Source organism: Gadus chalcogrammus, chromosome 21 (genome assembly GCF_026213295.1).
Source record: "Gadus chalcogrammus isolate NIFS_2021 chromosome 21, NIFS_Gcha_1.0, whole genome shotgun sequence".
NCBI classification, from domain to species: domain Eukaryota; kingdom Metazoa; phylum Chordata; class Actinopteri; order Gadiformes; family Gadidae; genus Gadus; species Gadus chalcogrammus.
In genome coordinates this window covers 5,998,158-6,010,188 of record NC_079432.1, presented here as the reverse complement: position 1 = coordinate 6,010,188, position 12,031 = coordinate 5,998,158, and the positions used below count along the sequence as shown (strand labels likewise).

The following is a 12,031-nucleotide window of genomic DNA, read 5'->3' as shown; positions in this document are numbered from 1 at the left end:
AAACACTCATTTAGTTTGCGGCCATCATCTCCGGATATTGGCTTGTTTGTGTTTGTTAAGTAGACCACAACAGATGCATTGCCACCAGTCAGTAGAGAATTGAATACCGGCTTACCGGAGGGGTGGTGGTGGTGGTGGTGGTGGTGGTGGCGGTAGTGGTGGTGGCGGTGGGGGTGTTGGTGGAGGGAACACCAGGTCACAGTGAAAGAATCCATTGTGCCACCAGCTCTCTCTATGTCCCCTCCAACAGGGAGTCTCTGTCTGGCACTAACCGGGTCGGATGGGGCCTGGGGAGGTGGTGGTGGGTGTTCAGTGCCCCCCCCCCCCCCCCCCCCCCACCCCCACCCTGCACAGGTCACAGCACACTGGGCGAAGTGCAGGTAGCGGACCTGCCTGAGGGGAATCCGATGGGAACACTGAGAAAAATAAAAGCACAAAAAATGCCAGCAAACAAAAGACGAAAGAAACTGCAGGAGTGGATATTACTTATTCAGTGCACACAGACGACAACAGCATGATCATCAATTGATCGATTACAGAAGAAAAAATATATTTCTGCAAGCTGCCATTCACACGGCTTCAATAGTAATTAAGACAGTAATTCAAAACAACAACAACCACTGATACAAACCTGGTGACTAATAAACTAACCAATCATCTCTTTCTCCCTTCCCCAGGGCAACGGGCGTCTCCCCACCAGTGAGTCTTCCCCCCCCACCGGCTACCTGTCCTGCGGCCAGAAGCCTGAGGCCGTGGTCCATGCAATGAAGGTACGACCTGGACCCAAATCCTGGAGCACCGGGCCGGTCCATCAACCAACAATCTGATTGGTTGGTTGATAGACTGATCTGATTGATTGATTGAAGGACTTATCGGGTTGGTTGATGGACTGATCTGATTGGTTGGTTGAAGGACTAATTGGATTGGTTGATGGACTGATCTGATTGGTTGATTGATGGACTAATCTGATTGGTTGGTTGATGGACTGATCTGATTGGTTGGTTGATTGACCGTTCTGATTGGTTGGCCGATGGACTGATCTGACTGGTTGGTTGACGGCTAACTGATCTGATTGGTTCTCCAGGTGCTGCAGGTGCATGAGAACATGGACAAGCCCCTTCCTGAGGACTATGAGGAGGACCTGAGCGAGAAGGAGAAGGCCATCGTTCGGGAGATGTGCAACGTAAGTGGAGGGCAAAGGTCCCCCATGCCACCCACCCCACCACAACCATCACCCAACCATCATGGGAGCCCCCCCATAAAGGTGTCCACTACTAGGAACCCTTTAAGAAGAGGGACTCGTCCCTGAGCTGTCAGGGCGATTAAACCGGCGCGAAACCGAATTAAACCGCCGTCTCCTCCATGTTGTTGAAAGGCCTGGCCGAGGTTATAACAGCTCTGCTGATTAGAGAGGGACTGAACGAGAGGGGGGGGGGGGGGGGAGAGTGCAGGAGGGAGATGGATCTGGGGAGGGAGGGCACGAGAGGGGTGGAGGGAGATAAAAAAGCGAGAGAGAGCGAGAAAGGAGCCCGAGATGAATAGCACGCGAGCCCATGAGAGGGATAGCATGCGCTATCTGGGCCAGGCCGAGGCATTTGACAGGCCAGGAATCTGGGGGACACACAACAATAGCACCTTTGTAGTGCCCCCGGGCCCACTCTGCGGGGCTCCCCCTACCACAGGGTGACTTCGATAGCAGAGCTCTGCTCTAATCTCTGTGTGTGCGCGCGTGTCTGCTGCTGCGACTCCATTAGCTCAACCCGGAGATGAAAGTTGTTGTTTTCTACTCTGGGTCTTTCGCGATTTGGGGTTTCACTCTGCCTGACTTTTCTATCTTCTCCTTGTTGTTGTTTTCTTCTTCTACCTTTCCTCACCTGTCCCCACTCCTGTTGGATATCTCTTTTACTCTCTCTCTCTCTCTCTCTCGCTCTGTCTCTGTCACTGTCTCTCTCTTTGTCTCTCTCTCTCTGTCGCTCTCTCGCACTCGCTCTGTCTCTGTCTCACTCGCTCTCTCTCGCACTCTCTCTCTCCCGGTCTCTCTCTCTCTCTCTGTCGATCTATCACACTCGCTCTATCTCTTTCTCTGTCTCTCTCTCGCGCTCTTTCTCTCTCGGCATGCAGGTGGTGTGGAGGAAGCTGGGCGATGCCGCCGGATCAAAGCCGTCTGTCCGACAGCAGCTCTCTGGGAATCAGTTCAAAGGGCCTCTGTAGCACGGCAACCACAAAGAGCGTCCCGTGTTCAAACTGAATCCACTTCGTATTACCTGCCTACACTTCCCATCATGCCGTGCTCCTTACTGCCTACCGTACCCAGTACCTGCCACTTTTTCGTCAATACACAAGACTGGATCGAGATAGGATCCCCTCAAACTTCAGAGTTGGACTTGTAGTCTCCACCCTCTCCAGTGGTACAACCCTATTATGCATAAAATTTTTTTTTTATTAGGCCTCATAAAAGTGTTGACAAGGGGCAGCTAGTTTCACTTCTTTGCCACTTTCTTTGATTCACTTTCGGCTTTGGTTTTATTGTACGTTATTTTGTCCCTCTCATAAACACACAAAAACGTGGGTCACATAAAACATTATCCGTGACCCGTTTTTTTATTTTCACTTTATAATCCTTGACATTCACACATGTACCAGTTCGAGCTGTCTGGTAATGCTGACGTGGTGTCAAGCCAACAAGAATTTAGGACGCTAATGGTCCAACCCAGTCTCATGGAAATACGTGACACTGTCATTCGTGATCTGGGACACGTATTTTTCAATTTTTTCGTGCCAAAAGCACCAAAAAAATAGCACGATTTTTTTTTAATTACGTGTCCCAGATCATGAATGTATAGATTAAAAGATGTGACAGTGTCACGTATTTCCGTGAGAATGGGTTGAATGGTCGGAACACTTTAGAAGCGAGACATTCGTGTTAAGGCAATATATAGACCCCATACCAGCTAACCTAGCTCCCTTTGAAATTAGCTCCTTCACTCCTTATTGCGCCATGAGTGCTATTAGCATTAGCCTCTCAAGTTGTTAAACAAGTGAGTCCCCAGTGTGATCTTGCACCTTCTGCTCGTTACGCAGGTCTATTCAAACGACAGTAGCCTATATGGAGCACTGTTAACGTGTGTATAATATGTACAAATCTATAGCACTACTTGGTTGATATTGATAATATCTAGTTGATTTTTAGTTTATATTGTTTTTGTTCTTTTTGTATGTATCCTTGTGTGGCCATGTGATCAAATATTATATAGACCTGTCGTTTGCCAAACCAGACGACTGGATTATGAACAGGGTTTTTGATTTGAATGAACCTTTTCACAGTTCCTTTTGTTATTTTGTCCCTTGGCTGAAAATGTGTAAAGATTAAATCACCTCAATCAGTATACACTCGACAATCACGCTCTCAGGTTTGGGGGTCTTTTCCCTTGCCCATCTGTGTGTGTGTGTGTGTGTGTGTGTGTGTGTGTGTGTGTGTGTGTGTGTGTGTGTGTGTGCCTCCAAACGCGAGCTAATGGAGTTAAGACTTGCTCTTCTGAAATTGTAGTATGCTTGATAATCTTGTTTTCCCCCCCCAATTATCGGACCCTACTTCTGACACAATTAGTATCTGCTGAAGACATTTGCTACATTATCATCCTAGGCCGTCACACAAAGGTGATTGACAATTAATTTGTTGATAATCTCATAGCACCCTGAGATACAATGCAGAGTCAACTATTGACATCCAACTATCCAAACCGAAAATGTTTTGCGTACACCTAGTTTTGTGGATTCAGCAAATGTGTTTGAGCAGGGCATGCTTTTGATTTAATTTTATTCCATTTTTGGTTCATACTGTAAGATTGATTAAGTCTACCCTTAGATGTCACTTTTAACAGGAATTTCTCCTTGATGTCAGAACGAACAAGCACTGTTAGCCAATATGTTTATGTTAAGTCTATGATTTGCGATTCAATTGGAAAAGTGACCTCTGTTTTGGCCTCTATGTCCTACAGCTCAGGATCTTCCATTTCCAGTTTTTAGTTGTACCAAGTGTAGTTAAGGGTGCTTTCCGTTCTTATATCTCAAACCATTGGTCTGCAAAAATCTTCATTTCTTTTATGTAATTTTTTCTACCCATTTGAAGCCATGATACAGTTGTAGACCTACATTCTGTTTGACCTGTAACCTGCCACTTGTTTTATGCATGGTGTTCTGAATTGGAATTATTCTTTTTTATTTAATGTCTGTCGTTTTTCATGCAGATGTGCAAAACCATGACACAGAATTTATAGAATATACCATGTAAATGTCGATTTCTGTAGCAAAGGCATGATTTATGAAACACACCAATATCAGGTATTGGCGGCTATAAATAAAATAAATACACACGACTTTTAGCGGTGAAAGTGAGAAAATCGATTCATTTTAAAAGCTTTGCTGTGAATCGGGGACAGCGCGACCGATTCAACTTGAGTAAGACTGCCCCCTGGTGGAAATGTACAATAAAACTATTTAGCTATTCTCTCCCTGGTCAAGGGCTTGGGAAGCTGGGATTGGCGTCCGCCTATTATTCACCGCGGGTCGACAAATACACAAGTGTGAGCCATTACAAGCGGTTTGAAAGTTCTATGCCATTTCTTTTGTTTCAGTGATACATCTAGCTGGTCACATCCACTTGTGATGATGATTTCATCCAACAGCTCATACAAACCAACAACTGTCAAACATTTAATCTAAAAAAGTATATCCAATGTTCAAAATGGTTGGGGAAAAAAATCGGAAAACCTTTTGGAAAATGCATCTATTATTTTCCAAGTTCCATGTGTGAGATGAACTGGGAGGGGCTCGTTAGCTAAAGTTCTCAGCGGCGAAGGCACATCTGGATAGAAATTCTAGATTTCAGATAAAAACAAACAGAGCTTGGGCCATCCAGTTTTAGGCATGGATGATTTAATGACAGCTTCAAGTTTGGTTACTCATATAGCACTGTCCCCTGCAGCTCAACTCAAACCATGGAAAGCATCCCGACATGTATATAATAATGGATTGAAATGAATACGTCTAATAGCTTATCTTCCTCTGCAGAAAGCACACATTTAGCTGTATGAAGAACAAAAAAGAAAATCACTGATATAAGGTGGAATGTTGAAAGCAAAAAAAAAAAAAAAACTCTAATACATTTCACGTTAGATAACATAAAAGTCGAGTCTGAAAAAGTCAAAAGAAAGAAATGCGCAGGGAACTAGTAAAAAACTTTTATTTAAAACCTAATCTGAGATGGGTTGAAACAATAATGCTGAAACACTCAAACGGGGGCGCGAAACAATTTCTTCTTTGTAAGTGGCCATTTCTACGTCTTCCATTCAAAACAATATGCACTGCCAATAGTACGGCAATGGGTTTACAGTCTTACAAACCGAGTGTGTCCGTCACATATTATGGCTTTATCTCATAAAAAATAAATCGTAAGCAAAAATAATTCCCACAGCGCATTGGGATGCCAGCCGAGTGGGGGGGGGGGGGGGGGGTCCGTTGTGAAATTCTGGAACATTTCAGCTGCCATGCTTTAAGGTCCCTAACGGGTTTGGTGCAGTTGGACTCTTTCTCTGTCACGTCTGTTGTACCCTCTCTCTCCCCTGGTCCTCTCTCTCTCCCTGGTCCTCTCTCTCCCTCCCCTGCTCCTCTCTCCCCCCTGCTACTTTCTCTCTCTCCCATGCTCCTCTCTCTCCCCCCTTTCTTCCCTCTCTCTCTGTCTGTCTGTCTGTCTGTCTGTCTCTCTCTTTTCTCTCTCTCTGTCTGTCTGTCTGTCTCTCTCTCTTTTCTCTCTCTCTGTCTGTCTGTCTGTCTGTCTCTCTCTCTTTTCTCTCTCTCTCTGTCTGTCTCTCTCGCTCTCTCATCTCAACCAGCCGTGGTTCATGGGCATGCCGCCGGGCTGTCCCGGTAGAGGTGGGGGGTGGTACCCTGGGATCCCCAGCGGAGGCGGAGCATACTCGTGACCGGGGGGCGGGGCATACTCATGGCCCGGGGGCGGGGCGTACTCGTGCCCCGGCGGGGCGTACTCGTGTCCCGGGAGCTGGGCGTACTCCAGTCCCTGGTGCTGGGCGTACTCCAGTCCCTGGTGGGGGGCGTAGTCGTGACCCTGGAGGGGGGGGTAGTCGTGACCGGGGGGGGGCGGGTACTCGTGGCCCAGGGGCATCCGGGGCGGCGGGGGCGGGTAGCTGTGGTTGTAGCCGGGCGGGGGGAAGGCCGGCGGCATGGATGGAGGGTAGGAGGTGGGGGGAGGGGGGGGTCCCGGCGGGGGGGCGTTGGGCGGCGGGTAGGCGTGGTAGGGGGGCATGGGGTGCCCGTAGGCGGGGGGCATGGGCGGGGCGTAGGCGGGCGCCTCCGTCTTCATCAGGGACTGCAGGCTCTGGAAGCCCTCGCCCGACATGTAGGAGCTGGTGGTGGACATGATGTAGTTGGAGGGGGGCGGGGGCGGCGGGCGGTGGGGGAGGGGGGGCGGGACGGCCGGGGGAGGCGGGGCCTCCTCGGGGAGCGGCTCGGGCTCGGTGGGCGGGGCCGGGGCCGGGCGCTCTGCGGAGCAAAGAGAGGCGAGGGCGGAGGCGTTAGGGGGCCGCGGGGTTACACTGAGAGCCGCGTCGACGCGCAGAGGGCGGCGAGGGCTGTGGGGGCACTCACCTGGGGGGGGCTGGGAGGTGGGCAGGGGGGGCTGGGGGGGCTGGGGGCTCTCCAGGCGAGGGATCTTTAGGCCAACAGGTTCTGCGAGGGGGGGAAAACGTTAGGATGACCTGACACGAGACCGACCTTGATGGAATCAAAAAGGTTGACGAATGACGTTGTAAACATCCTTTTAAATAAAGTTATGCTGAGCTATACTCATACATAAAGTAACATAAATTAAAAGTTTGGTTTAGGCTTAGATTTGACATTTAGCCCAACCGGTCGGGTTTATTGGGATAGTTGGAAACGGTTTACATTCACACACACACATCTAACCAGCAACGGGGGGCCTAACAACACCCAATTTAATTCAAATTCATAATAAAATACATATCAATGATCAAATCAAATTTTTACTTAAAAAAAAGTAATTGCACTTTCCCTGCCTCTTAAGATCACAAGATTTGGGATTTATATTATATTTGAACCAGGTTGGGAGCTCAAGCAAGCTGCAGTTCACCCACTGGCCAAAGGGGGCAGTAATGAGTGATATCGGATTACTACACATAGTACCCTAAAGCAATAGATCTTACCTGGAGCTTTGGGTTCATCTTTTGGGGACACCTGAGAAACACAATAAAGGTAAGAAAGAGTAAAAAAAGAATTAAAGACCAACCCAAGTGGTCCAACTCTTAGTGAAGTCATTCAAACAAGAGTTGAGGGGGCAGTAGCTGGACTTACGTGGGGCCGTTTGAGTGGGAGGGCGGGACTGGCGCCCTGGGGTGAGGTCTTCTTGGGCTGTGGGGGCAGTGGTGGGTTGGCCCCGGGCGGGGGTGCCTGCGGGGCTGGGGGAGCCAGGGAGGGGGGCTGGGGCTGGGGGTGGGCGCGCTCCTTCTCCTGGATCTGCTGGGGGATGGGCTTGTTGCCTTGTGAGTACAGGTCCAGGATCTGGTGGCAGATGTCTGGTAGATGGGGGGGGGGGGGGGGGGTGAGGGGGTAACACGTGTTCATACAATGTGGGACGCAACAAATATAAAAGATACAAACCAAACAAAAATGGCCCCCGAAAGAGATTTGGGAGATTGCATAAAAGGTACGTACATTAAAAAAAAATAAGCCAGGTTTAGCCAGGTTCCAGCGGTTACACAGGTACTAGCTGTTACACAGGTACTAGCCGTTAGCCGGGTACTAGCTGTAGCTGGGTGCTAGCTATGAGCCGGGAGCTAGCAGTGAGCTGGGTACTAGCTGTTGGACGGGTGCTAGCGGTTAGCCGGGAGCTAGCAGTTAGCCGGGAGCTAGCTGTGAGCCGGGAGCTAGCTGTGAGCCGGGAGCTAGCAGTTAGCCGGGAGCTAGCTGTTAGCCGGGAGCCAGCTGTGAGCCGGGAGCCAGCCGTGAGCCGGGAGCTAGCCGTGAGCCGGGAGCTAGCCGTGAGCCGGGAGCTAGCCGTTAGCCGGGAGCTATCTGTTAGCCGGGTGCTTCAGTACTTCCAATACCTTCCAGCAGCTCCACGGGCACGTCCTGGACGAACTGCTCCCACCAGCGGCGTGACGACTGCTTCGAGACCCAGCCCTGGAGGTCGAACTTGGAGAGGCGGCCTGCCAGGTACATGACGGCCACGGCGATGATCTCGGGCTCCCACTGGACCGACAGCATGGTGCACAGGCTGGAGGGGGAGGCGTTAACAGCCATATTATGAAGCCATTAGCCCAGACAGAGTGTGGGCCCAATCTTATCCTTTTGCATTTGTTGAAGACATGACGGAAATGTCAGTCGTATGGGAAGAGGCCTTAATGCTGCTTAACGAGCGAGTCAAACTACATCACTCTCAAAAACTACATTTAGGTGAATTAGCGGGGATGGCTAAATGGAAAGATAAAAGTGCTATTCAGCTAATATCTTTGATGTCAAATTCTGAGGTTAAAAATAGGATCTAGACTGATCGGTATGGACTCACCTGTCGTTGACAAAGGTCCATGCCATCTGCAGCACTTTGCACACCTTACTTTTGTCCCCTTCAATGACAAAAAAAAATCGATATGTTTGTAAATTATCAATTTATTTGCCGTCTCTTCTGTTTGTACTTTTTATATTTATTTATTGGGGACTACGGATGCAAATTAGCAGCTCTGCTATAATCCGGCATGTTTACAAAGATCTTTAAAACTCAATGTTCATTAATGTGCACTGTCCCTGTTCAAAAATAAAGCATTTATTATTATTATTATTAAATGAAACAGCAGCAATATAAAAAAAATCTATCAAATCAACTCTATCTTTTTTATATTCTCACATAATGGAAAAATGTTTCTCCTTCACCTTTGAGCTGCTTGACGTAGCGAAGCAGGAACATGTAGGGGTGCTCCACCTGCAGGTCAAACTTGATGGTCTGCAGAAGGATCCTCTCCAGCACCATCACCTCCTCCTGTCACCAAATACACACACACAGTCAGCCAGCCAGTCAGCCAGCCAGCCAGTCCCATCCTAGGAAAACACTCATCAGCAGTTGCCCCCCCTCAACAGTTTTTCTCCATCATCAAGTCATGATTCATAATCCAGGCCCAGTGCTCCCCTCACAGCGATGTGTGATCACACCTATGTGCTTGAGTTGAGCTCTAACGGTCTTGTTTGTGGTCGAGTGAGACATGTTAACAGAAAACACTGCACCTTGGGGTCATCTCCAAACTGGGCGAACTGCACGTCGTTGAGCAGGCTGCGGGCCGTCTTGATGATGTCCTTACACTTCTTGGGCGTCTCCTCCACCTTCCCGGCCAGGAAAAGGCAGCAGCCACCCGTTACCTAAAGAGCGGCAGACGTCACGGTGACAAGGGATAAACAATTGATATACAATTGAGGCTATTTCTCCGAAGAACAATGACGCGGAAATTATGTCCCAACACAAGAGTGTGCAGTTTAGTGTTGTGGTTTGGAATTTATCCAAGCTGGATGACAAATGAGGAAGTAAGCCAAGCTTAATAAGGCAAATGTGGCTGACCCGATATCCGCTTTGAAAATATCAGGTTGGTTTATAAAAGTAATGCTTGATAAAACTGGAGTTTCCTTTCTCTTATTGACCCGATCAATACAGTATCAGATCAATAACAGGAAATTATGCCTCCATAAATCGACCCTTCTCCTCTGGTCTGATTTCAATTTCTTCTGCCGAGTATTTGGGTTTGTCAGAATATGGTGGAATGGGTCAGCCAAATGTACCTCTGTCATTAAACTCGTCAGTGTCCGAGTCAGACATAGTGTAATTAGGGAATTGCGGAATTCTCCATACAGCTATGATAGCTGCTAAACACTAATTTGGAGTAGAAGGGATGCCAATGGCTCCCCAGCTGCCTAATTTCGTAACACCGTCCGGAGCACACGTGAGAGGAAGTTGGATGGGTTGAACAAAAACCGAGGCTGATTTACATCTCAACACAGCGGATGTCAACAACAAACCAGCCAAATCCTTTAAGGAACTGGAGTTTATCCACCCTCCTAATCCTGTCCTCAGACTCTGTTGCTCCAGATACATAAAGTTGAGCCTGTTTATAATCTCATATTTTCTATTAATTCCACTACTCGACATGTAGATTAGACGACCAATCAAAGTACTAGTCTATGTTAAATTATTCAGGGTGCATTGGTTGTGAAAACAAGATTTGATTTAACATCTGAGGTTAATTAGTGATAATCTACCATTGATTGTGTGGTTATTTGTAGCTGGTAGAATAGTAGAGATATGTTACTTAATTCATTGCAATCACTGTCGCCAATATTTCTGCTCACAGGACGATTTGTTATAGTGAAACTCATTATTTGATTTTTTTGATATGATTGATCGCCCAAACCAAATTCAACCCACAATAAATGCCCAGATTATTTAAAAGTATATGGAACTGCAGAACTGAAAAGAAGTTACACACAACCTAACAAGGAAATTCAAGCTTTTAAGTGTCAGTTGAACTCACGTATCGGGGGAATTGTTTGAAGGAGTGGAACATGTAGAAGCGATGAAAGTAGATGATGCCTGTTGCCAGCGTATCATAATGTCTGAACATATCGTTGAGGATTTTCACATGACACGCAAATACAGGGTTCAGGTTGTTTAGGTTGGTCAGAAATATCATAAGGAAAGTTCGGACCAACTGCTGTGAACGGTTTGCTATAAACAACATGATCTAGGAGAAACCAATCTGAAACTAAAATGATGCATTTATATTTCATTACGAGCGAATGGGCGTATTTCAGACATTATAGATATGTTAAAAAAAGAATGACCTCACATTGTGGCAAAATATATAGACTCAATCGTATGTTTTGCCTAATCTCAATCCACAACAAGGATACAGGCCAAGTCGGGTTCCCACGTCGAATATAAAGCGGGCGCCTTCCCTCCGGTAGCGGGCCTCAATGCCGCAATCAAGACCCTCCGACTGGGAGGGCGTGTGGGCCAGGTCCTTCTTGTCCCAGTACCAACAAGGTTTGATGTGGTCCAGAAACGCTTGGCCCGTGATGGACGCCATAGTGTCCTTGGACTCCTTCATGAGCAGAGGGGAGGGAAGCAGATGAAGGCTCTGCTGCACTGGACTATGATGGAGAAATGTATTGTTGTACTGTACTTTGTATTTAAAACGTCAACTATCTGGACTGCCTGTACTTCAAACTTCTTAGGTGAAGTCGGTCAAAAGAGAAGGCTTGTTAAACGGTTAACTGATAGTATAACGGTTTTACATTATACTGGCATTGACGTGTGATTGCCCATTTACATTAAAATGTGCATGTGACATCCATTTCCATGTGCATGTTCAATGTCTATACTAAGAGTTCATAGTTCAACAGGGTGTGTTGTGTGCTGCATGATCACCTGGACTTAAAAAAAATACTCAACGTTGAAGATAAGGTAAACAAAACAAGAATGGCAAAGAGTCTTGACTTTGTACAAGCCATTAGTTTCATGAATGACTAAAGAACAACAAGTTGGCTACATGAGGGATACTTTGTATTGGAAAAATTGAGTTTTATGCAACTTACAAGTTATATATAAGCCAGTATACTACAATTAGAAAGAGTAAACATGCCGTGGTGGTTGTACAAGAAGTGATACTGTATGTAACATCCCGTGCAAGGAATTTTATTTGTAATGACGACAGCTCACGCCGTTAGCAGACTTCACTTCAAAGCTAAAGCTAGGAACTTTCCGACGTGTCAATTGCGTCTATCAGAGGGATTTTCACAAGGCATTGTGTCAAAACATATGGAAACGAAACATACCTTTAACATGAATCCTTCGTGTTTTACTAACTGAATCCAATCGGTCTGAAGTAGGTCCACTTTTAAGATGAAATTGGTATCAAGAGATAAACAGCAGAGCCCATTCTAAGAAGGGCACCGCCAT

The 12,031-nt window shown here is 47.1% G+C and overlaps 2 protein-coding genes across 3 annotated transcripts in view; one reads left to right on the top strand and one right to left on the bottom strand.

Annotated features, from left to right (window-relative positions):
- The window catches only part of ccdc85cb (coiled-coil domain containing 85C, b), a 41,110-nt gene extending 35,681 nt beyond the window's left edge, over positions 1 to 5,429 (top strand). The window contains exons 5-7 of one of the 2 annotated variants that reach the window (XM_056580825.1): positions 678 to 770; positions 1,085 to 1,183; positions 2,122 to 5,429. In XM_056580825.1, the coding sequence (XP_056436800.1) occupies positions 678 to 770; positions 1,085 to 1,183; positions 2,122 to 2,211 (282 nt within the window). In that variant the 3' untranslated portion in view covers positions 2,212 to 5,429. The remainder of the gene's footprint in view (positions 1 to 677; positions 771 to 1,084; positions 1,184 to 2,121) is intronic. The other variant, XM_056580827.1, reaches the window with a different exon arrangement.
- A 449-nt stretch (positions 5,430 to 5,878) lies between these two features.
- Positions 5,879 to 12,031, bottom strand: LOC130374923 (cyclin-K-like). Its single transcript, XM_056581902.1, has 11 exons — positions 11,908 to 12,031; positions 10,984 to 11,174; positions 10,605 to 10,686; positions 9,310 to 9,441; positions 8,959 to 9,067; positions 8,600 to 8,663; positions 8,139 to 8,308; positions 7,387 to 7,607; positions 7,239 to 7,269; positions 6,664 to 6,744; positions 5,879 to 6,558 (listed from the first exon to the last, which is right to left on the bottom strand). Exons 1-11 carry the CDS (start codon positions 11,914 to 11,916, stop codon positions 5,879 to 5,881), a joined length of 1,770 nt encoding a protein of 589 aa, XP_056437877.1. The 5' UTR covers positions 11,917 to 12,031.

Bases quoted from the DNA above. Each gene is read 5' to 3' on its own strand.
- LOC130374923 (XM_056581902.1), bottom strand. The intron at 7,608-8,138 runs GTATTGGAAGTA...CCCATCTACCAG, and splicing joins GCCCGTGGAGCTGCTGGAAG to ACATCTGCCACCAGATCCTG. The intron at 6,745-7,238 runs GTAAGATCTATT...CCCCCCTCGCAG, and splicing joins AGATGAACCCAAAGCTCCAG to AACCTGTTGGCCTAAAGATC.